The sequence below is a fragment of the Myotis brandtii genome, unplaced genomic scaffold (genome assembly GCF_000412655.1).
Source record: "Myotis brandtii unplaced genomic scaffold, ASM41265v1 scaffold165, whole genome shotgun sequence".
Classification (NCBI taxonomy): domain Eukaryota; kingdom Metazoa; phylum Chordata; class Mammalia; order Chiroptera; family Vespertilionidae; genus Myotis; species Myotis brandtii.
In genome coordinates, this window is record NW_005356042.1 from 1,329,345 (window position 1) to 1,353,939 (window position 24,595).

Here is a 24,595-nt window from a genome sequence, read left to right on the forward strand (position 1 = left end):
TAGGAGCTGCATGTCCAGAACTGGTAGCAAAATCCAACATACATGTTTTCTATTATTTCATAATGACCAAACTGATCCGTATAGGGAGCACCTCCTATACCCCAAGCAGGAGGCCCCACTGTACATGGCATCTTCAGAATCCTGTTGCTCTGTCTCTGACCCAGGATCAGAAAGTCTTCACCAACCAGGACATAACTGCCCTTTTGTTTTCAATTTCGTTATGTTTTGCTTTGAAGTATAACTAACATATAGTAAAGTACACAGATCTTTCTTTCCTTTTTATTGAATTTACTGGGGTGACATTGGTTAATACAAGTATATAGGTTTCAGGTGTACAATTCTATAATACCTCAAAAATTAAAATTGGAACTGCCTTATGACCCAGTGATTTAACTTCTGGGAATATATTGAGATATATTGAGGATATATTGAGGCGGCTGATCGATGTTTCTCTCTCATCGATGTTTCTAACTCTCTATCTCTCTCCCTTCCTCTCTGTAAAAAATCAATAAAATATATTTTAAAAAAAAAAGAAACTGATTGTTTTCTAAAGGGATTGTAACAATTTACAGCAATGAATGAAAATTCCACTTGAGAGAAACCCAAAATGCTAATTTGAAAGAATATATGCACCCCTATGTTCATTGTGGCATTATTTACAAAGTATACAGATCTTAAGTGTACACTTCAGTCACTTCTGAGCAATATATACATTCCTGTAATGTGCACCACTATCAGGATACCGAACATTTCAATCCTTCAAGAACGTTCGCTTATGCCCCTTCTCAGTCAACCCCACATCCCCACAGTAGAGGCAACATAATAGTAGAGGCAACTGTTACTCTTTTTTTTTTTAATCATCACCAGAGGATATTTTTTTAATTGATTTTGGAGAGAGAGGAGAAAGAGAGAGAGAAAAACATCGATATGAGAAAGAAATACCTATCGTTTGCCTCCTGTGCATGCCCTGACTGGAAATCGAACCCACAGCCTTTTGGTGTACTGGTGATGCTCCAAGCAACTGAGCAACCCAGCCAGGGTGAGGCAACTATTATTCTGACTTCTATCACCGTCAGTTACTTTGGCTCATTCCAGGACTGCACACAGGTGGCATTATACAGTCTGACTCCTGTATCTGGCTCCTTTCACTTAGGATAAAGCTTTTGAGATTTGTCCATGTGTCGTGTGCACCAGTGGTTCCCCCTTTTCATTGCTGAGCAGTATTCTATGCACGCAGATGCCACAGCTGGTATCCACTCACCTGTATTGTTGGCCTTTTAGGGTTGTTTTCAGTTTTTTGCTATTACAAATATTGCTGCTACAAACATTCACGTACAAGTCTCTGTGTGGACATCTGGTTTTTTTTCTCTTGGATGAATAGCTATAAATTGAATTGCTGGGTCATATGTTAAGTTTACATTGATCTTTTAAAGAAACTGATTGTTGCCGAAACCGGTTTGGCTCAGTGGATAGAGCGTCGGCCTGCGGACTGAAAGGTCCCGGGTTCGATTCCGGTCAAGGGCATGTACCTGGGTTGCGGGCCCATCCCCAGTGGGGGGTGTGCAGGAGGCGGCTGATCGATGTTTCTCTCTCATCGATGTTTCTAACTCTCTATCTCTCTCCCTTCCTCTCTGTAAAAAATCAATAAAATATATTTAAAAAAAAAAAAGAAACTAATTGTTTTCTAAAGTGATTGTAACAATTTACAGCAATGAATGAAAATTCCACTTGATCCATATCCTCTTTCAACACTTGGTATTGTTAGTCTTTTTCATCTTAGCCATTCTGTGTGTGGTGGTGTCTCATTCTGATTTTCATTTACTTTTCCTGATGATTAATAATACTGAGCATCTTCTCATGTGTTTCTTGACCATTTAGATATCGTGTGTGTGTGTGTGTGTGTGTGTGTGTGTGTGTGTGTGTGTAACTGCATCTTAATTCCCACAGGTTAGTGACTGGATACTGGAATGGTGTCACTGAAAACCTCATCACCTTCACAAACACGACAACAGAATATAGTCAATTAGGCAAAAAGACGTTCTCTTTGACCTTCTAAATCTCATATGAGGGCCTCTAATTAGCAGAGCTGGAGCCACATCCAGAACCCCATCTCAGGGGTACCTGAGAAACATAGGATTAGCTTTTCATCTCACCCAGGGAAGATGGAATGAGCGGTGAATGGACCCAGAGTGCCAATCCCCCAATCATCCATGCGGTGGGTCAGCGCTGCCCTTGATCTGCCCTGGAGCCTGGTGTATACTCAAGGCCAGGCTGGGCTCCCGTGGTGGACATGAAATGGTTTTAGGCCCCAAATACTAATCACATTGAATCCCATCATGAGAGAGTGTATAACTTTTGAATATCTTTTAATGCATCTAATGATATGAGGGAGGGAGGCCCTGTGTAGTAAAGAATTAACCTTACCCAAAGAGCGGTCTGACTTTTGCCCTCAGCTTCGGGAAGGTACGCCCCTGGAATGCGCTGCCTCTAAAGAGCGTCTTTCTTTACCTGGGGCTTTTTCTAACCATGGGATTGATGGTGGGGGGGGGGGCGTCTGTGGGCCACAGGCACCAGCTCAGCCTCCAAAGGGATTGGAAACTAAGGTGACCGTGTGGATGGTCTGTGATGTCTTTGTGACTGAGCTCCCATGAAAGCTCTGGACCAAGGCTTGCAGGAGCTTCCCTGGTTGGCAGTACCTCATGCAAGTTGTCACACAGTTGCCAGAAGGTAGCACTGTCCACGACCCCACTGGGAGAGGACAATTGGGAGCTTTGTGCTTGGAACTTTCCTGGTCTTGGCCCAAGTGTCTCTTTTCTTGGCAAATACTGACCTGGTTTCTGTCACTGTAATAAACTAACTGAGAGTATAACAGCTCAGTGAGTCCTGTGAGTCCTTCCAGTGAATCACTGAACCTAAGGGTGGCCTTGGGGACAAACGCAGTTGGTGTCAGAAGTGAGAGCGGTCTTGGCCTCCCGAACTCTGCAGTGTCTTTGGGCAGACAACTGATGGTCCCTCCAACTGGGCAGTCCCTCCTCCCTGGCTCAGAGCCCTTGGCCAACAAGTCAGTTTCCAGCTAAAATGCACTTTTTGCTTGTTACTTTCCACTGGGTTTATCTTTATGGCTATCTTCTATTTATATCAAGCAGTACTGGTTTTCCATATATGATTATAACTTTTAAAATAAATGCATTTAAGTTAAAAAGAGAGTTGACCATATGTATGTGTATGTGTACATATGTAATATACATATAATATGTATATGAGTGATATTTCCTCCTGATTGGTTAGGCATCTGTTCTGTTGCTGGTAGCTGACAATCAAAAATATTTTTAGTATAATTCCTATATGTATATCACATACAATATCCATCACACATATATGTGTTATTCACAATTTATGTGTATATACATAATACTGAATATGTCACATATTTATGATACATATCACATATATGTTTGTTTTCATTAGATTTATCTTTCTGGCTATGTTCTATTTATATGAAGCAGTGCTTCTTCCATACATGATAGTGTTTTTAAAATAAACATACTTAAGTTTTAAAGTGAGTTGATTTATTAAAATAAAAGTAAATAATAATACAGATAGGATGAAATTGTAGCAAAAATTGAGGATATACATATATATATATGTGTGTGTGTGTGTGTGTGTGTGTGTGTGTGTGTGTTATTTGATACACTGCTATTTCCTTTTATACCTTATTCTTTTTATGCTACTCACAGCCCACTGAACTGACTTTGTAATCCATGAATAGGCTGTGACCTGGTTTGTGAAATCCTCTCATGCAACCACCTGTGAACAGGACCTTATCCCTTTCCTTTGGCAGGAAGACCCTTAAACCTGGGTAGAGGCCTCTGCCCCAAGCCCTGTGCTTCAGAGGCCTGCTCTGGCCTAGTCTGGTTGAGCCCCTCCTCACAGGCTGAAGAACCCCGGAGCCTTCAGGAAGTGCCCACTGGAGCCTGTGCTCGACGTAACCACGCTCTGGGACCTGCGACCCAGTTCCCCATCCAAATTTCTCTGAGCTCACTCCAGGGCCTATGTGGCTTCTTGGTGGGCACTCCCTAAATCGAGAGGCAGCCCAATCTGTGGGCTGGTGGTGTGGATGAAGCTCAGATATGCAGGCTGGGTGTCCACACTCATGTAAGGCCAACACTCATGTGTGCATGCTGGAGGGACCCAGACTGTGAAAAAAAGGGGGCCACCATGGTGCTGGGACCTCCACTGTGCTAGCCCAGTTACCAAGGCTACCTACCAATGTTAGGGGTGAGCTGACATTGGACACCAGGCTCTGCGCATGGACCAGGCCAGCGGTCTCAAGTTGTCATGGGCAGAATCCAGCACTGACCAGAACCCCTGCAGCCCTTCCCCCATCCCTCCTGCTTCACCCCAGGCTGGCTTCATTCACTATATCTCTTACCTTGTTTTTTTAGTGTGACCTCCTCATGTTAGTCCTCGGGGAGCCTGTCCCCAGCTCCTGCCACTTTCTTCCACTCCCAGACATGAATGACCAGAGATTGACAGACAAGGATTGCAGTGCTTTACTTTTTTTCTGACAGAATGGTCAACGTGAGGGCAGTGCCTGGGGAGCTGGACAGCCCTCAGGGCAGGCAGGGTTGGGAAGGTAGGGGGTTCAGGCCATCGGCCCTGGCTCTGGCTCCATCTGGGTCTTCCCTCTCAGGCTGGGCTTTTGTGACGCTGTAGGCTCTGTGAGGGGAAGGAGATGGTAAGCTGGTGGCAGCTTGGTCATTGGCCCCCATTTCTGATGGGCTCACCTGTTATGCTTCCGGCATAATCGGGGCAACTGCCTACACTTGCCACCTGTGGATGAAGGAAATGATCCAATCACAAGTTGGAACAATATTGATTTTTGTGTGTATATGTGTGTGTGTGCTTTGGATGCTGGAGGACAAGGCCCATCAACCTTGCTCCTCGGGAAGCACCAAGGCAACTCTGAGCAAGTGATGAGAAGCAGATAGGAGAAGAGCTGGTGCAGGGCCCAAGGGAGGACCTTCTCCCACACATAGAGGAGCACTTTGGAAACCTTCCTAACTTGTGTATTATTCATTCCACAGATGTTTACTGTGTACCTACTATGTGCCAGGCACTGACCTAGGCCCTGGGAATACAGCCAGGAACAAGAATGACTAGAATACTTGCTCTAGTAGAGCTGGCTTTCTAGTGGGGGAGACCAGGAATAAGATCAATGGCCTAGCCCTGACCGGGTGACAGTTGGTTGGCGTGTCATCCAGTGCACCAACAGATGTCAGGGCACATACCTAAGTTGCAGGTTCAATCCCCAGTTGGGGCATGTATGGGAAGCAACCAATTGATGTTTCTCTCTCACATCTCTCTCTCTCTCCCCCTCTCTCTCATCAATTTAAAAAACAACAACCATATCCTCAGGTAAGGATTTAAAAAAAAAAAAACTAAGTCAAGTGTACAGGCGGTGATAAGTCAGAAGGTGATGCATGCTATAGCTATAAAGAAAAAGCCAGGAAGGAGGCAGAAGACCTGAAGGAGGTGATGGGGGAGCCACTTGGACATCTGAAGGAAGGGTATTCCACACAGAGTGAAGAGTCATTGCAAAGGCCCTGGGGTAGGAAGGAACAGGTGGGCTTAAGGAGCAGCAGGGAGGCCAAGAGGCTGGACCACAGTGAATGAGAGGGGATTTCAGAAGACAAAGGGGACTCCTGGACATTACCCTTACTTCCCGGATCCCTGGCCTGTTCAGCCCCTTTCCACAGTTATTGCCACATGCTCAGCTCATTACTGCACCTGGGGCTCCTCCCTCTACCTCTTTGGTTTTTTTAATCATCTTTCTCATCCTCAGGAATCAGTTCTGATTTTACCTCTTGAGAGAGAGCAACTCTCCCTTTCCCTCTCAGTCACATCATATGGCTTTATTTTCCTCGTGGTTATTACCTTTCTCTGTGTCCACTCTGCTCATTAGTGCATTTACCTACTACATGCCAGGCACTGACCTACTGCTTGTCTGTTGTCATCCCCCTATGAGTTCTGAGCTCCCCCAGGGCAAGACCAGCATCATAGCACATGTTGGGCATAGAGTAGGTGCCCAAATATTTGTCTCTGGAACAATTTATGGCCCCAGAACTAACATTCAGGCTCTGCCCTCACACAGACCTGGATCCAGTCCAACTCTCCGAGCCTCACTTTTCCCACAGGGGAGAGACTAGGCTAGACACAAAGTCAGGATCAATAAACACATGTTGCTTGACCCCTGATTCAATGAGGTGCAGACACGTGTTAACGTGTGAACCATCTCTTTTTATTCTGTCAGTGTTCTGCCTCCCACCTTAAGACAAAAAAGATGTGCCCATTTTCCTGATGAGAAAGTTGGACAAGAGAGATAATAAAACTTGGTGAAGGTTACACAGTTTAACTGAGAGCTTGCAAACTGGTGGCCTTAGTGTTTTATTTAATGTGTTTTATTTAAAAACTTTTTTTAAAAGTAGTTTTTCTGCTTGTTAGTCTCCTTCTGCTCCCTTTCCCATGTGATGCTGGGCCCTGGGAGCTGACTGACCTGAGAGGCCAAAGTCTCAGCCCCTCGCCCTCTCCTTCAGCAGTGGCAAGGAGGCACTGCAGGAGAGAGCAGGACAGGAGAGAAAGGTTTATGTATCTGGTCCCCTCCATCCTGCTCCCTCCTGGCTGGGTTACAATGATGCAGGGGCTGCAAACCTCTCTGACAGTTCTATCTCTCGACCCTTCAGGCCAGTGTAATTACTGCTCCCCATGGCTACTAGTCCTGGATACTGCACCATCCAGTTATCCCGCCACCACCACATCAACAAGCCGAGGCCAATGAGGTGAAGAACCAAGGTGCCAACAGAAACAGAGGTCACTGCTAACCTCAGATGCATGAATAAACCCAGCAGCAACCAGAAGAACCACCCAGCTGAGCCCAGCCTACATTTCCAAATTGCAGAATTGAAAGCTAAGTAGACGGTTGCCATTTTAAGCCACTGAATTCTGTGGTGGTTTGTATGGCTATGAAGCTAAGAGATATGCCTCATTTAAATTCGCCTTGCCCAGGGGCCTTCATGAACCTACCCCCACCCTGGCCTACCCCCACGCCAAGGCCTCCTTCCTCCCAGTCTTGGTGCCCCTCCCATCCAACGCCCATTCTCACTGGTGAGGATCACAATGCCTGTGATGAACAGCACAGCTGCGACCAACAGCCCATGTTTCCGTAGAGTGTAATTATCTGCAGAGAGAAAAGTGGAGGGGTGTGGTAAGAGGGCCTTAACCCTTCCTCCCCCTTGAATCCTCCCTGGGTAACTTACCATAGGAGAAGGGATCGTCTTCATTTGAATCTGCAGGGGACAGACAGAGAGCAAGTTGAAGTTCAGCAAAAGATCGTGAAGTGAAACAGTAAATGACAGGATCAGGGAGAGGGGACACCTGTGTCTCAGTGTTGGTGCACTTAGAACAAAACCTAAAGTTCTCAGGTGGCACACAATCTGGCTCCCATCACCTCCCTAACTTTACCTCCTCACTCTCCCTTCATCATCTGCTCCAGCCCTGCTCATGACCTGCCAGACCACTCCAGGGCCTTGGCACTGGCTGCTCCCTCTGCCCAGAGTGCATCCCCAGATATCCTCATGCGTCCCCTTCAACTCCTCAGAGAGGCCTTCCATGCCCTTTACAGAAATAATCCCAGTCACTCTCTCAACTTAACCCTGTTTTATTTTTCTTGATAACAACTTTAAAACCATATGACATATAATTAATATGGCTATTATTTTTTTGTCTCTCTCCCTCCACTAGAATGTCTGCTCTATGAGGGCAAAGATTTTTGTTGCTTTGTTCACTGCAGTATCCTGGCACCTAGAACAGTGCCTGGCACTAGGTGAATATCTTTTTAATGAATAAATGAATGAATGAATGTGTCGCATGGACATATCATTTCCATCTGCTCATGGGGGCTGGCTGGTCAGGAAGTGGAAGACAGAAGAACAAAGGGAAGAATCATGGTGCCTCTAGAAGCAGAGCTCCTTGCTGACCCCCCAAAATGATCTCAGATGCATAAATCCAGGTGAGAGCAGAAGAACCACCCACTGAGCCCAGATTAAACTTCCAAATTGCAGACTCAAGTTTAGTTCTCAAAAACTAAATAAATGATTGTCATTTTGAGTCACAGAGTTTTGGGGTGGCTTGCATGCAACATTCATTTATGTATTCATTCATCTATTTATTGTGTGCCTATCCTGTACCCACCCTCTGCCAGCCTTGAAGTTGTATATTCACCCAACATATGTTTACTGAGGCAGTATTCCAGGTGCTAGAACACACAGTGAGTAGGAAATGGCCTGTTTCCAATCTGGGGACTTACTGACCAGTAGGCCTGTGGGCAGGGTCTGTTGCAAAGTCTTTGTCTGGAGACTGCTTGGAGAGTGTGGTGCCTTTAGTGGGATCAGCAGAGAGAGTGGCCAAAAGATGGTGGAGGGCAGGAGCGAGCCGTGGAGGGAAACAAGGGGCATTACTGAACGTGTCTTTGTGAGAAACCCCCTTCCCACACCTACACATGCAGTGGGCAGGCACATGTGTCCCCCACTCCGACCCCTGAAGCCAGTAAATAATGAATATATTGAAACTAGTGGCCCAGCGAACGAAATCATGCGAGGTTAGGGTCCCTAGGCCTAGCCTGTGGTCAGGGCCATCTTCCACCTGCTCGCCAATCCCCAGTCCCGCCCCGCCGCTGCCCACCCTGGTTCTCCATGGTTCCCCCGTTTGCCATCCAGCCATCAGAGCCTGCGGGCCGGAGGGAGGGACCAAGAGGCCTGCCTTCTGCCTGCTTGCCAGTCCCCAGTCACCACCCACCCCGGTTCCCCATGGTTTCCTGTTCACCATCCAGCGATCAGAGCCTTCGGGACGGGGTGTGGAGAGGGTGGGGGGAGACCAAGAAGTCGGCCATTGCGTGCGCTCACCAGTCTCCAGTCCCCGTTCCCACCCCGCCATGGTTCCCTGTTGGCCATCCAGCGATTGGAGCCTGAGGGCTGGAGGGAGGGACCAAGAGGTAGTCAATGCACCTCATAACGACTGGTCCATCGGTTGTTCTGGTCATTACGCCATTATGATCACTGGCCTTTTATTATATAGGATTCCCTCCAACCTCCTGACCCCTCTCCTAGGACTTTGTGGACGGCCCCAGACCCAGGAAGTAAAGGATAACATCTGTCATAACCAGGCTGGGTGCCCCCAGGACCCCGGCCCAGTTACAGAGCCTGGAGGCACTTGTTATAAAACATTTTGAATATCGCCTCTGCTCCCAGGCCGAAAATACCAGAGGATCCTTCTCTTGACCTGCCCCTCTGGCACTGAGAAGTGTCCCAGTGAAATGGCTACTACTGTCTGATGTCCCAGTGTGAAGTCAACAGGCAGAAAAGCTGCCTCATGAACCCTGAGCTCCCCAGGCCAACTAAGCTCCTCACTCCCAAAACATGAACCATCAGCCAAGGATGCTGACATGTTCAGGAAAGCCTTGAACAGAGGTAGGCAAGATTAATAGCAGGGACAGAAAATGTAAGGGACAGCCTGGGTGGCGTGTGGTGCTGAGGCACCATGGCCCTACAGAGCCTGGCTCAAATTCTAGTTCTGTCACTTAGGGCTGTGGCCTAGGGCTTTCAGTGTAACCTCTCTGGGCCTCAGTTTCTTCCCTGTAAAATGGGGTTAAGGTGATGGTCATGAGCATTGAGTGAATACATGAAAGCTTAGCACAGAGTCCAGCACTGAGCAAACTCTCAGCTAATGTTGGCTGTTATTATCTACTTGGCACGCACTCCTCCATTCTTTGGGGAACAGCTTCCCCTTTCTTGGGCTGGGGGTGGGAGGTGTTCTTCCCGGCTATCTTGTTCGCCAATTGTAACCCAGGCCTCAAGGGGGAGCACGTGACCCAGTCTCGCCTTTCCCTGGGACCTTGCAAATTCCAAGAAGGGATTCTCAGTGGAAGCGAGGTGAAGGCTGGGCAGCTCTGAACCAGCAGATGACAGGAGCCAAGGCGGGAGACAAGCTCCAGCACAAGAGAAACAAAGATGGAGGCAGAGAGGCACTGGGGGCTTCCGTGCTCAGGGTCTGGGTGGCCCTAAGGCTCAGCTGAATTTCGGTAGCACATAATCAGGAGTATGGAACAGCACATATAACTCGGGCCAGCAAGGACTCAGAGCAAGTGAATGAGGGACATGGAGATATTTTCTCAATTGGGAAGTGTGGAAAGAGTTGCTACACCCCACTTGGGGATGTTCCCTTCCCCCAGACCCTTTATTTCCATCTGTCATAAAATGGCTTTAATAGACAGATTCTGTCAGAATGTGGTAGTTTACTGCCATCACTGGAAAACTAACATTTATAAAAACTGTTATAGGGGAATGGCATGGCCTTAGAGGTGGTGCTCTTGCCCAGTGCCCAAAACGCACACTGTGGATGTATCTCAGCCAAGGAGTAGCCCAAGCTACAGGTCCTTTCCAGGAGGGGCTGCTCCTCAAATATGGAGCATCACACAAGCCACCTTCATCTGGTCTCAGCCCCCTTCCCCACACCTCTGCTAACACTTGCTGCTCACTGGTATTAAGGGAACCACCTCTTCCCTGACTCTTGGTCTATGCAATTCAGACAAGGCTGACCAGGTTCTCCAGCCCAAGGGTCCGGGCACAAAACTCAGGCCTGACCAATCAGAGTAGCCCTTTTCCCAGGTTCTCATTGGTCAGACATGGGCATGTGACCCCAGCTGCGCTAATGAAAGTCAATTCTGGACCTTGGGGTGCAGAAGATGAGAAAGAGATGTGCTCTAGCTGTGCTCTAGCTGAGTTTGATACCTACACTTAGAACTATGGGACCATCTTTGCCACCAAGAGGGAGAAAGCCACTTGGGAATGAAGACAACAGAGAGAAGGAGCAAGTCTGTCATGATGACTTGAGCTCCTTGATCCAACCATGCCTGAAAGTGGTACCTCTGGACTTCACAGAACATATACAGCCAATAAGCTTTTATTTTAGTTGGGTTTTCTGTAATTTACACTTGAAAAGCTCCTGCTCTAACAAGAAGACATACACAAGGGAAACACCTATAGCCACATTTCCCGGCCCCAGCCCTGAGAAGGAACCTGAACAAAAGAGCATCCTGAGTCTATTAGGCTTGGAAAATGTCACAAATTAGATGCCCCTCTGGGGACACTTGCTGCAATAGGTTTGTTGAGACTGGAAAATCCTGCCAGAAAGAAACGTGATTAACTTTATCTTAGAGTTTCATAAACACCTTTGACAGCAAATCCCACTGAGCCACACTGGCTGGGCAAACCAAAAAAAAATGTTTTTGGAAGATGTATTAAGAACTCCCCAAACGGGTGCTCTGAGAAATATCCTTGGGGAAAAGCTGACCTAGAAGAGAATTAAACAAAACTTGCACATTCCTGTTATAGTGCAAGGCTCTACCTTCCGTGCTGCTCTCATCCGTCCCCGGGTCTGTGGTTAGAAGCACAGTCTCTCCCTTCAGTTGCTGCGTCTGGGTTGGTGTTTCTACTGAGGTCAGAAGAGCAGGGAGGGGAGGGCAAGAAACAAGTGAATGAGCAGCATGGATCCACAGAACTGCAAGGGGCCCTCTTCCCCGGGTCCCGCTGACACAAATCAAAGACGTTCATAAGCCGAGTGGCACTGTGGGAGTGGGAAAGGGGGGCTCGTGTAACTGCTGGTGGCAGGCAAATCAATGCGGCCATTTCCAAAATTGCCTTGAAAACAAATTTTAGTGTTCATGTCATTAGCCCCATTGTATTGTGGGCAAGAGCTGGGCTCTAGAGCCAGGTTCCTGGACCCTGATCCCAGCCATGTCACTGACATGCTGTGACAACTTGGGCAAGTTACTCTGAGCTTCCATGTCCCTATCTCTAAGGTGGGGATAATGATCACTTCTACCTTAGAGGGATTGTGTGAAAATTGAACAAGTGAACAAGGGTAAAATATTTAGACCCAAACAGTCACATAAGTGCTGTGTTTGATCAAAGGGAAAGGGACAAGGTTGCTCATTGTGGCACTGTGTGTGGCAGAAAAAACTGGAAGTGACCAAGGTGCTCATCAAGATGTGCAGAGAGCCCTGGCCTGTGTGGCTCAGTTGATTGGGTGTCATCCCATGCACCAAAAGGTCACCAGTTCAAGAGGAACAAATGTAATCTGAACAATAAAGATTTAATTTTAAAAAAAAAAAAGGGTCACCAGTTCAATTCCCAGGCAGGCCACAAACCCGATTGCTGAGGTTTGATTCGCAGTTGGGGGCGTGCAGGAGGCGGTCAATCGATCTTCTGCTCTCACATCGATGTTTCTCTCTCTCCCTCTCCCTTCCTCTCTCTCTAAAAATCAATAAAAATACATATTTTTAAAAGATGTGCATACATTCATTAACTGTGCACCGGTAGCCTGTGGAGAACTTAGCAGTGAAAAAGGACAAGATCAGTGTCTACACGGGAATGTGGGAAGAATTTCCAAACGTTATTTCATGGGGGGAAAAAGCCAGTTGCAGAAAAACAATCATATAATATCCTTAAGCTCACACAAATATACCTCCCAATCAGCATATTTCCTCCAGGTTACACACACGTGATACAATCTCACTGGGGGACTACTCCCAACCCCATGCTAACAGTGGGGGCCTCCCCGAGATGGGAGAGACAACAAGGATGGGGAATGAACAAAGGGATTTCGTCTTGCCTACCACATTTTTATTACTTCCCAGAAGAATGTGTTTATATACACCTGTATCATTAAACATTAATAGAAAAAATTGGGGACTACTTTTTGAATTATGTTAGACTCCAAGAAAAAGTTCAAAAATGATTTGAAAATTTTTTAAAAAGGGAAAAAGATAAAGAGATTAAAGGAAGAAGTGAATGGTGTTGGCACATAGGGAATTTCTGGGGTGTTTGCAAAACTATTCCTTGACCTGGTGGTGGTTACACAGGGGTTCAATTCAGAATGATTTGCTAAGTTGTACATTTATGTTTTTTGTACTTTTCTACATGCATATTATTTTTCAAGATTCCAAAAGATTTTTTTTAAAGAAGTGAATGAGTTGGCTGGCTGTCCAACCACAGATTAAACCAGGGGATTCAGAGTTGGGAGGGCTGAAATGGGTAACCAAAGACCCAGTGTCAGGGGAAGTGGGGAAACAATGTTGGTCCCAGGCCTACCTCCCCCCGTATCGCTGCCCCACTCACCACCAGCCTGCAGGGTTGAAGTCTGAGGGGTGGACAGGAGTTCTGGATGAACTGCGTCTGAAGTCCAGAGACAGGGAGAGAAAAGAGAAGAGGTGAGGGGGTCCATGAATGGAGGTACAGGAGTATTTCCATAGCAACTCAATTTTGATGTCATGGAAATGACTTAATTAATCCAGCCATTTCCTCGTTGCCTAAATGCAATGGCAGTATCTTCCCTGTCTCAGGCCCTGACCTCCCCTCCCACCAATTCCCATTCCCCTTCTTAGCATCCACCCACCTCTGGTAAGAGCCCTGGAACTTCCTTTGGGGAACCATCCTTCCCCAACCCTCAGCCTACTTAATTCAGTGGGGGCTGGCACCAGCCCTGTTGGAGGTTGAACATGAGACCCAGGTCTGGCTAATCAGCTTTCTGCGTCTGTGGCCACAAGGCTCAGGGGTGGGCATGTGACCTGAGCTTGGCCAATGACACTCAGTTCTGGGACATTTGCTGTATTGGGGAAGGGAAAATTCTCTTCCCTCCGGATTCTTAGCAGGTAGGATGGAAATCCCAGGTATCTGAACGCCATCTTGGCACTATAAGAGGAGACTCTGCCTGAGAATGAAGCCACCACAGAGAAAACAGAACCAAGAGATGAAGACAGGTTCCTGATAGCATCATTTGAGAACCTAGATCAAGCCACACCTGAAGGTCTATCCCTGGATTTTTCAGTTACACAAATTCAAAAATACCTGTTTGGTCCAGTTTGAGAATTGTATTGCCATTGTTATTTGCAATGATAGGATCTTACCAAGTCTGTCCCTCCTTCCTCACCTGGGGTTTGAGTCAGGGCATGAATGTTCACAGTGGTTGAGTCTGCTAGAGAAATGGATGTGGCCTCCTCGGATATCTGTCCTGAGAAATCAAAGATGAGAAGCCAGGGAGTAGGCTCTGGTCCCTCTCACCAACACCCCCACTTACCCTCCCTCCTGAAGCCTTTGGGGGCGTGTAATTCAGGAGGTCCTTTTGCTGGTAGAACAGCAGACAGCTCTTTGATTGATCAGCTTTGGTGGTATCAATACGTGAAGTGTTTTAAGAAATGCTAATGCCCCAACACCCTTCCTCCAGCCCCTCTCCTTGCCCATCTTTGTGGGATGGGGGAGATGGGTTAGCCCAGGCACTAGAGTCAGCCAGGGCCCTCATCTCAAATGCTGTTCCCAACCATTCCCTTGCTGTGTCACCCACTCTGAGCCTTGACTGCAAGGTGGGGATGACTGAATCGACTTCTCAGACCTTAGAGAGCGTGAAATGAGATGGAGGGGGGAAGAATCTCCCCCACTGCTTAACATGCAGTCAGTGCCTCGCCCTGGCCCTACTGTCACTACTCTAACCTCTCCTTTTCCCACCCTGCCCCTTGTTCACCCAACCCAGCCACCTGGCCTACCTGCTGTTCCTCACCAGACTCACTCATTCCCCCCGATACCTGCTTGGCTCATTCCCTCACCTCCGTCAAGTGTCTGCCCAAATGTCACCTCCTAGTAAGGTCTTCCCTGAACACCTTATTCAAACAATCCTCATTCCTGTCCTCTATTTTTCTCCATAACACGTATCACCTTCTAGAATACTATATAATTTACCAATGGGTTTCTGTCTTTCCCAAATAGAATGTGAGCCCCTGTTTTATACACTGCTGTTTCCACAGTGCATGCAATAAGATCTGGCATATAGTAGCTGCTCAACGAATACTTGTTGCATGACTGATGAAATACACGAAAACCATTGTATCCAAGAGAGCTGCGGCAGTGAGTGGAGAGTGTGCTCTGGGTTCTGGGACAGGCAGCATGACTGGGCCCAGCCCCTCCACTCATTAGCCTCTGGCACAGACACTTCCCTTTGCCGAGTCTATTTCTTCATTGTGAAACAGGCAGGGCAACACGTATAATATAACACAGTAAAGCTGAAGGCCAGCTCCCACATACTGCCATGCAGAACGCACCTGCCAATGCCACCATAGCTGCTGCCTTCAGAAAGCACTTCCAGGCAAAGGGGAGACATCTCCAGCTCTTGGACTGGCCCTGGCTCACCCCCTTTGCCTAACTGTGCATCACCCGGGCATCCAGCGAGCTGCTCTGCTGGGAGCCCAGGGCTCCTGGCTGCTGAGTAGAAAACGGACACCCATCTCCTCGCCAAATCAAACTCAGTTCTTCTGGGAGGTGAAATGGAGGCTGCTCAGCAGGACAGGCTCTGGCCAGACTTGGAAGCAGCCACCCAGGTCTGAGGTGTCCAAAAGGAATGTAATCTTGGCCCCTCCATTGGGACCCCCACTTCCTGGTGCCAGCTCAGTAGGAGGTGAGGACACAGGATAGGACATCCAAACCCACTAGCTGCCCACCCAGCCGGGCCCTCGAGGTAGGGCTGGGGGCTCCGGAGCAGGGTGGAGACAAGGGCTGGGCCTTACCTCTGGTGGGGAGAATCAGGCCCACAATGGTGAGGAGATACAGGCGGCCGGAGGGCGACATCTATGGGGTGAGCAGGAGCCGGGGTCAGTCATGATGTCAGCGAGGCAGGCCCAGGGCAGCCCCAGGGATCCCTACAGTCCCCTTCCCCAGCCTGAGCAGGTACTTCTGGTTTCAAGGACCCCCCTACCAGGGCTAATAGGAGCGTCTCAGAAGTGGGATCCCCAGCAGCCACCCCCTCTTCCCTCTGCAGGTCCCCAAAGAAAACAAGACACATCAGACAAAACTGGGCTTCAGGTAGCAGCCACTGTGCAGACGCCCGAGGCAGAGAAGCACTTGCCCACCAGGACTGACCCTGCCGGGCACCAGAGGGGCCTGGGGCACAGGGGTAGATCCGGGGGCCCCTTCCCTCCCTCAGGGGCTGTCTCCCAGCCCAGGACTCAGCAAGCAAGGGAAAGAGGAAGAGTGAGTAATGTGCTCCTGACCTCAGAGGAAAAAGTGAGTGTCAGGACCTCCCCGCAGGGACAACAGAACATGATGCTGGCAGAGCTGGGAGGGACGGTCCGAGAGGGAGAGGAGAGCCGGGGAGACTGAGGCAGGGGGAAGAGGGGCAGGGCAGCCCAGGACCCCTGTAAGGCAGAGCGGGCCGGAGAACTGAGCATGGATGGGGGCAGAGAGGATCCGCTAAGATCAGTCTTTACTCACCTGGGCCCGGGCCTGGGCAGAGTGGAGAAGGTGGAGGAAGGTCGGCGGAGAGACTTACGTCCGAGCTGGGGGTCGGAGCCGGCAGCCTCGTGGAGAGAGGGCAGCGGCGGCCGCAGCTGCGTGCAGGCGGAGGGTGTGGCCAGGGGCTCAGTCATTTCCTCTTGGGTTTCCTGGCTTTAGAGCCTGGGGTGAGAGCTGCAGCGGGGAGACGCTACGGGTGATGGGAAGGGGGAGAGGGGTGAGAAGCCAGGCAGGGACCTCCACCCGCCGGGCCTGGGGCTAGGAGGTCTTGGATGGGTGGGGTTCTTTTGGGGAGGGGGCTGGCGAGAAGGGGGGCGTCTATTGGGGTCTCTAGAGGAGGAGACGGAAAGGGCACAGCCCAGAAGGAGTTGAGGGAGAGGAAGGGAATCCTGGAAAGAGGAGGAGGCCGCTGGGGAAGAGGAAGAAGGAGGGACCACTTGGGGACTTGGGCGAGAGCTCCCCAGGTTCAGTTTTGCTCCTCCCCCATTTGGTCCCCACAGATGAGAGCACACAGACAGAACAGGGGAAAAACCAAATGCACATTTATTAAGCTCAAGACACAGACACCGAGGGTGCAGGAGAACGGATCTTTGGGGAGGAGACGAGGAGGTTCAGGGGGGCAGTACCCGGGAACTCGGAGGGACAGGGGGTGGGCTCTCGGACTCCAGGAGCTGGAGACCCGAGTCCCTGTATCTGGGATGCAGATAGGCTCTTTGGGGGGTCGTCATAGCCAAGGCCTTGGGAGGGGCAGCAGGGTGCAGCGGCTCCAGCCTCGGGGTGGGTGGGGCGGCTCATTCCGGGGAGCGCTCCCAGCAGCGCAAAGTTGGGGTCCCCACCACCTCCACCCGGTCCTCGGGCTCCCACACTCAGGCAGGGACAGCAGTGGAGGTGCCGAGGCTGGCTTTACACACCGCCACCTCCTGGGGCTGGAGAGAGAGGGAGAGAGACAGTTTAGGTCAGTGACTAGAGCATCCCCTCCCCAGAGCCAGTGCGCCCTCACCCCCACATGGAATCCAGACCCCCAAGAACTGACAGTCTTGAGACAGCACCGGGGAGTTGTCTTGCCTCCCGCTCCCTGCGGTGTGGGCCATACAGGGACGCCTGTGTGTCTCTGCCCTGCCTGTAGGACACTGTCATAGAGGGGAACACACCTGTGAGGACACCCCCTGGGCCAGCTTGGGCTTCTCGGGGCTTCCCCCTGTCACAAAGGGAGTCTCCGCCTCCCACCTATGCTCCCAGCCTCCTCCCAGCCTCCTCCCAGCCTCCCCCTCCCCACACCCGGCCTCCGGCCTCCCGACATGGGGCACAACAGGAGCTCTCCTGCTCCCACCCACATGGGACCGGCACTCAACTGGAGTGGGTCAGAATCCTGCCTCAGGCATCAGGGTCTCCCCCCGCCCAAGTCATCCACAGAGTGTCCCCTTAATGCTTTTAAGTGTCATTAAAAGAAAGTCTCATGAAACACATGAAATCTGCCACCAAATCCCCCCAAATGTTGAGTACCCCAAAGCCCACGTTTTAGTTACAAGAACTTTATAAGAGGTAGAGAGATTCCCATCTGATTCTTCTAAATATCCCTGGAGAGGACGCAGGTCCAATAAAAACAGGTCAAGATATTTTTACATAATTAAAATTAACACTCCCAAGGAGTCACAATCTTTCTCTACATGCTTATCCCCCTCCACGGCCTACATCTCTCTCCATCTCCCTTTACACCTTCCATCCACCTGCACCCATTCTCCCCCTGCAGCACCCCCATTCTTCCTACTCCCCTCTGCACCCATCCCTCCTATATTCCACCCTCCCCCACCTCCATCCCCCTCATCTGCACCCTCTCCTGTACCCCCCACACCCTCAATCCCCTCTGCTCTTTATCCCCTTCCATTGTTTCATGCTACTTACATTAGTTTTTAAAAATCTGCATTCCATACCTCTCTGCTTTTGTTATTTTGATACCATTATTCAAAAGCCCTTCCTTCACCCATTTCTTCCTCAGTTCCTTCTCTTCTCTCCTGCATTTCATTCTAGATCTTCCAAATTGAACAATTAAGTCTGGAAAACATCTGCTTTCTGCTTCTCTAGGACTCAACTCTGTCTTATTCTGACTGCGGAAGTCCTTTCCCATGTGGGCCCCCCTCTCTTCCCAGGCTTCTGGCTTTCTACTCGGGGGAATTAGCTCATCCTTGCTTCTATAAGCTTGTGTCCTGTGTCTGGAGGCTTAGTGGACGCTAGGACATTTGACATCCCACTGACGAGCCACGGTTTAACATTTTGAGCTGCAGGATCTCAGCTCCTACTGAATCTCTCATGTCCACCCATTGGGTTGGTGGCCCCATTCTTGGGGACATACAGTGCAACTCCCCTTTTAATGACTCCCTTTCCTGCTCCCACCTGTCCTCCTCCCAGAACCACACACTTTCTCACCCTCACCTGAGGAGGGAAGCTCCGACTTACAGGACTTGCATGTTGGGCTGTGGAAGCAAAGATGAGAAAGAAAAGCATAGGATTCGAGATTTATTGGGATGATCACTTAGTAAATTATGTAATGCCTAATTGATTTTTTTAAAAAGAGGCTCAATAGCCACAGGTTTATGTGGAACACAGGCTAGCCCTGGGCCCTTCTGTTCCCACCCCTCTCCCCGCTCTCCCCACTGCTGCCAGACCTCTCAGACCTGGAGTCCGCCTTCCTGCACTTCACCTTCTTGCCTGTTAGGAGAGAGATAGACAGAACAAGAAGACAGGACATAAGAGTCTGGTCGAGAGCCAGCAGGGGAACTCTGTGCCTGGGGCCTGACCGGAGGTGGCCCTCTTTGAGGGTTTTAGATTCCAGGAGAGGGACACACTTACTGATGATGATGAGGATGCCCAGCAGGAACAATATGGTGGCCAGAGTCATGCCCACGGTTTGCACAGTGTCATAGTCTGGGGAAGATAATGGGTGATATCAAGGTGAGGTGGCACCTCAGCACCCTTCCCCCCCCAGCCTGTCTTCAGATTGCCCAGCCAGGGTCCCAAAATTCAGGGATGCTGCAGGCTGTGCTGGAGGCTCCTCCAGTGGGTGAAGATGACATAGCTCCCCTTGTCCTCTCTTCCCTTACCCCCTCCTCTGGACCTCCTTCTACTGCCTCCTCCCTGGTCCTGTCCACCATTGTCACCCTTCTGGACTACTGCAGCGAGCCACCTTCTCTGTGGTCTCCTCCCCCAACCACAGGGATCCTGTTAGCACCTGAGTCAGATCAGGGTCCTCCTTTCCTCAGAGCTGCCCCTTCCCCTCCCCATTTTTATTGCACTCCAAGTAAAAGCCAGTCCTCATCACAGTCCACAGGGCCCTGTAAGATCTGGTCTCTGTTCCTTCTCAGACTTCACCCCACTCCACTTCCTCTCAGCCCCCTAACCCCTGGCACACTAGTTTCCCTGCTCTTCCTGGAGCATATCAGGCATGGTCCTACCTCAGGGTCTATGCACTTGCTGTTCCTCTACCGGAAAGATCTTCCCCCAAATCCCCCCCCCCCCCCCCACCCCATACCAACTTCTGGGCTTTATTCCAATGTCAGTCAAACCTTCTCGGGCTATCTATCCTATTTAGAATTTCCCATCCTCTTCTCAACACTTTAATCTAGTTCTTTCCATTATTTTCCTACATAAGAATTATTCTTGTCTAATTATACCACAGTAAATTTTTTTGAAATATTAATTTATAGGGCACCCACTCTATATCAGCAGTGGTCCAGGCCTCTGCCCTCAGGGAGTTGACTTTATTATTGTGATAAAGCACTAAGCAAAACAAAACCAAAAATTGAGTCATGTGACCATGTGTAGGTGTGGCTCCTCTTGCCTGGGATTAGGGAGGGCCTCTCCTAGCAGAGCAGTCAGTATTGACTGAGGCCTGAAGAAGGAAGAGGAGCCTTCGCCAGCGGTGTGATGAGCTAGAGGAGGACTGTTTCTGTCAGAGGAAGAGCCAGGGCAAAGACCCTGCGGTGGGAAAGCACTCGGCTTATGGGAGGAACAGTGTGAGTGAGCGAAGGCAGAGGGCAGGCAGGCTGTTGGGAGAGGGAATAGGGAGCGGATCTGCTAGACCTGGAGGTAGCTTCTTTGAGCTTCCATGTTGTGGGAAGGAATGATTTAATGGCATCATCCAAGTAAATCTTTCTCACAATTCTTGTAGGTGGGAACTATTACTTTCCCTTGTTTACAGAAGGGTTCAGAAAGGCAAAGTTGCTTGCTCAAGGCAACATGGCTAGTGAGTGGCTAAGCCAGGATTCAAATCCAGGCAGCCTGGCCTCAGACTTGTTTGCTACTCTGGTGACCCTAATGCATCAGCCCTGAGTCCTGGTGAAGCCTGAAGGAGCCCAGAGAAGGTACCCCAGTTTGATTCTGCCCTCCATGAGCCCAGCTGTTGTGAGCTGTACCCACATGGTCCCATGGCTAGTAGCCCAGCACATATCAGCCACAACTGAAGTCACTTCAGCAGTGACCCATGGGGATCAGCAGCCGCCATCATCCATCCCCAGGTGCTCTTATCACAGAATCTGCCACTCACCATAGTGAAATGGGTCAGGTTCCTGAGGAACTGTAGGAAGAAAGGCAGAGAAAGAGAGAGAGGGGAAAAAAATATTTCAACACTGGGTTTCTTAACATATATGAAGATCCAGATGGGGCCACTGGTCTAATGGTTTCTGTGTAGAAATCAAATAAAGAGAGACCCCTTGCTCTGGGTGATAGAACTTCATGGAAGGACACAAGGTTTGAAGAGTGAAGCACAGGATGGATTCCAGCTCCTTAATCCATTGGCTGATACCTTCCCTTGTACAGTCCTGGTCCTAGGCCCTTGTGGAGGCTTTTGCAAACGATGGATTCATTCCCTGAAAGCACATACATAATCCCACGTGCATATGGTGCCGGAGGTGAAGAGACCCCAATCTCACTGGGCTGCTGAGTGTGTCAGCTTTCCCTGAACACTCCCTGAGACCTCTCAGTCACAGCTCCAAAAGGCAGCCACTGCTCTCATCCACTTGCTTCTGCTACCAAGTCCAGCACAGGGAGCTGTCCTATAATATACCCTATATTCTGCTATATATAATGTGTTTATATTACTTATTTCTAAGGCAATACCGATTTTAAGATTCATAATTGATTTTGTAATAGCTTCCCCAGTGGATGTGTTATGCATGAATATGTATGTAACTGTACAACATGAAACACCCATCTATTAGAAAACTCACCCTGATTTCATAAATGTTAATGTGTGGATAAAATATGTATGTGTGTGGATTTTCTTTTCCCCTTGTCCCAAACTATATTCTCCTTCAGGAGAACTCAGAACATCTTTCCCATCCAAGAACCCATCTGATGGCTCCTGAATCCCTCCGACAGCTCTTAGTACAGTCTGCCATGTCTAGGGCAGAATTCTAGGGCACCTCGAGGGGAGGGGTGCCAGCAATGCCAGGTGTTGTCGTTAGTGTTCTTCCCCTTCCAGGCTCAGGGAGAGATGGCTGCCTTGGTGTGGGGGGAAGGAGGCATGTGGCTAATCCTGGTCAATGAACTGTGAGTGGAAATGTCATCGTCACTTCCAGGCTGGAGCATTTAAGAGCCCAGACAAGAGCTCCCTGTTGACTTTGACCTGGTGACAAGAATGTTCAGGATGGTAACCGCTCCGGTGTTCATTGGTGAATGAGGTCCCCAGCTGACCTGTGATTGATGAATAGTATAAGTGAGAAATAAACCTTGGTTGTCAGAAGCCATGAGATTTTTGGTACTATTTGTTGCCCTAAATGCTCTAGCCTAAACTGACTAATACAGGTGGCACCTAGGGAAGACCCTGAAGAGCACTGATTCACACAATGTGCAAGTTCACCCTTCTCCAGTCTTCAAAGAGGAAGTCTTAGGTAGAGCAATTGGATTATCCTGCTTTTTGTTGCCTGTGTTTCCATATACCCTCCCTACCCAAACCATCAGGAACCCGCTGGGTGAGTGCCTGTCCTAAAATCCTCTTTGGTTCTTCCCTGGCTGCTCTGTGCTCCATGCGGAAGTTCTTCTGGTTCCTGCTACCCCAGCAATCTGGGTCCTCAGGGCTAGGCTGAGCTAAGGGTGGAGCCAGGAGGCAGGAAAAGGAATGTGCACCACTCCTGGCCAGTTGCCAGAGACAAGAGGAAGGAGGTGGTTGCTATGGTAACTGGGGCATCTTGATAAGTGAAGAGAGGTGGTGGGCTCAGGCACCTCAGGCGGGTGGGGTTCTGTGGGAGGCTTAGGGGTTGGGTTTCTAACTCTGGAGCCAATCTTGACTCCCTCTGCTCCCTTTGTACCTCCCTTTGTTGCCCCTCCCCAGGGCTGGCTTCTGGCCAAGTTGAGGGTCCTTCTCAGGAATAAGGGACCCAGGCCCAGTGGGTCTCCTGCATTCCCTGTTTGTCCCCAACTCTCCCTCCTGCTTTCTGACAGGTTGGGGAGAGACTTCACCTTTCTCTCCCCTCCCCTCCCAACAATCCATTATTTAGTTTCCTTAAGCAGTTTGCAAGACACACCGTACTTTTCCTCCTGGGGTTCCCCAAGACCTGTGGCCCCCTCTGATGATGTGACTGGGGAAAAGATGGGGGGGGGTGGCTGAGGCGTGTGTCTTCCCACCTTGGCCCGCCTACTGTCATCGATCCTGCTAACCACCTCCATGAAAAGAAGCCCTGGGCTCCCGCCAGGCCTGCCGGCTCAGCCCAGCCCCCTCTCCCCAGGGTGGTTTCCAGCCTCTGCAGGCCCCCCCACCCCCGCCCTGCTTCCAATTCTGCAGATACGGCTCATGCAGCAGCCCCTGCCTGCCGGGAAAGGGGGCAGGGAAGGAAAGATTGGAGTGGAGTGGGGTTTCCTCGGGACCGCTAGCCTTATCCCCTGGCCCTCTCTGGGCGCTGGGAACCCTTCCTCTGCCCCCAACCCTCAATTAAACCGGTCTTCCCCTGCTCCTCTGAAGAGGCAGGCTCGGGGAAGGAAAGGAGGCTCTTAGGAGAGAGAGAGTGTTTAAGCGGGTGCATATAACTGGGTTAATGGGTGTGAAATGCACATCGCTGTGGTTGGATGGAGGTGGGGAAGAGCAGCCGTGTGCACCAAGTGCACCCCCCAGTCCAGACAAGACCCCTGAATGAGGGCTGGAAAGGAGGGACCTGTCCCCCATTCCTGCCCAGGGGGGCTGCTGCAGTAGATCAGGCCCCACCCTGTGCTGCCCCTCCTCCTCCTCTCCATTCCTCTCTGGCGATTTGGGTCTCTCTCTCTCTCACCTCCTGTGTCTTTCTCTCTGCGTCCCTCTCCACAGTTGCCTCACTCCCTCTATCTCTCTCTGTCTCTGATTTTCTCTCTTTCTCTGCATGTCTCTGTTTCTCTCTGCCTCTCCCCTTCACTCTCCTGGAATCTCTCTGAGTCTCATATCTGTCTTTCTGGGTCTCTGACTCTGGGTCTCCTGTCTCCCTTGATCCCTTTCTATCTCTTTCAGGCTCAGTCAGTTTCCATCTCTCTCCATCTGTCACTTCCTCCATCTCCCTGTCTATCCCTTTTTCTCCTCTCCCACTGAACCTGCCTGCCAGGGCTTCCCCACCATAGAAGCTAGCGCTGGAAAAAGAGGGATATGACCCCCCCCCCACTACCCATTTCAGGGACCCTGAAAAGGGCGAGAACCTCTGTGGCTGCTGACCCATCAGCTCCCACCCTCAAAGCCCAGCTCTTCGCCGTCCACTACCATGCTGTGCTGTGCAGGATCAGCCACCCCGTTGCCATAGCTACCGGTCCGAGCATCCTTTCTCTCCCGACTGCCGCTCTCCCACCGCGGGTCTCGCACAGGAGCGACACCACTGGGAGAGGGTGCCCAAGAGGCCCAGAGGGGCGCCAAGGGGTGCACTGCAGGGGCCTCCGCCCATGGGAGGAACGGACATCCCCTTCCCCCCTCCCCTCCTTTTCCAGTACTGATAGCTCCTCAGATCCTCTCTCCGAAGCTCTAAGACCCCGGAGCCCCCCTGCACCCTTTCCCCAGGCGACGCTCACCCTTGGTGGGGGCCTGGGTTGGGGTCGCCATGCCGGGCTGGAGCAGGGGAGGCTGGATGCCGAAGCGGTGAAGGCACGGCTGCGGCAGCTGGAAGACCGATGGACTGATGTCTGGGGGAGATGGGGGAGCCCTGGTGTTGGGGGGGGCCGTAGCCAATGGGGGCCCGGAGAGCCCGCCTGCCTCCTGGCCA

At 50.3% G+C, this 24,595-nt stretch overlaps 2 protein-coding genes across 6 annotated transcripts; both read right to left on the reverse strand.

Annotated features, from left to right (window-relative positions):
* Nucleotides 1–4,529: 4,529 nt before the first annotated feature.
* FXYD5 (FXYD domain containing ion transport regulator 5) lies at nucleotides 4,530–16,510 on the reverse strand. Of its 4 annotated transcripts, none has more exons than XM_005862463.2 (10): nucleotides 16,371–16,510; nucleotides 15,668–15,728; nucleotides 14,044–14,124; nucleotides 13,233–13,289; nucleotides 11,461–11,544; nucleotides 8,370–8,435; nucleotides 7,317–7,346; nucleotides 7,163–7,237; nucleotides 4,788–4,833; nucleotides 4,530–4,719 (listed from the first exon to the last, which is right to left on the reverse strand). In XM_005862463.2, the coding sequence occupies exons 2-10, from the start codon at nucleotides 15,726–15,728 to the stop codon at nucleotides 4,614–4,616; spliced, it is 606 nt and encodes a 201-aa protein (XP_005862525.2). In that variant the 5' UTR covers nucleotides 16,371–16,510; the 3' UTR covers nucleotides 4,530–4,613. The 4 variants fall into 4 exon arrangements, with proteins under 4 accessions (XP_005862525.2, XP_005862524.2, XP_014392075.1 ...); XM_005862462.2 differs by having other exon boundaries at nucleotides 11,461–11,547; XM_014536589.1 differs by lacking the exon at nucleotides 14,044–14,124.
* Nucleotides 16,511–16,911: 401 nt separating this feature from the next.
* On the reverse strand, nucleotides 16,912–24,487 carry FXYD7 (FXYD domain containing ion transport regulator 7). 2 transcript variants are annotated; one of them, XM_014536595.1, is made up of 6 exons: nucleotides 24,405–24,487; nucleotides 20,932–20,961; nucleotides 19,239–19,313; nucleotides 19,064–19,097; nucleotides 18,822–18,862; nucleotides 16,912–17,317 (listed from the first exon to the last, which is right to left on the reverse strand). In XM_014536595.1, exons 1-6 carry the CDS (start codon nucleotides 24,433–24,435, stop codon nucleotides 17,295–17,297), a joined length of 234 nt encoding a protein of 77 aa, XP_014392081.1. In that variant the 5' UTR covers nucleotides 24,436–24,487; the 3' UTR covers nucleotides 16,912–17,294. The 2 variants fall into 2 exon arrangements, with proteins under 2 accessions (XP_014392081.1, XP_014392080.1); XM_014536594.1 differs by having other exon boundaries at nucleotides 19,055–19,097.
* Nucleotides 24,488–24,595: the final 108 nt, after the last annotated feature.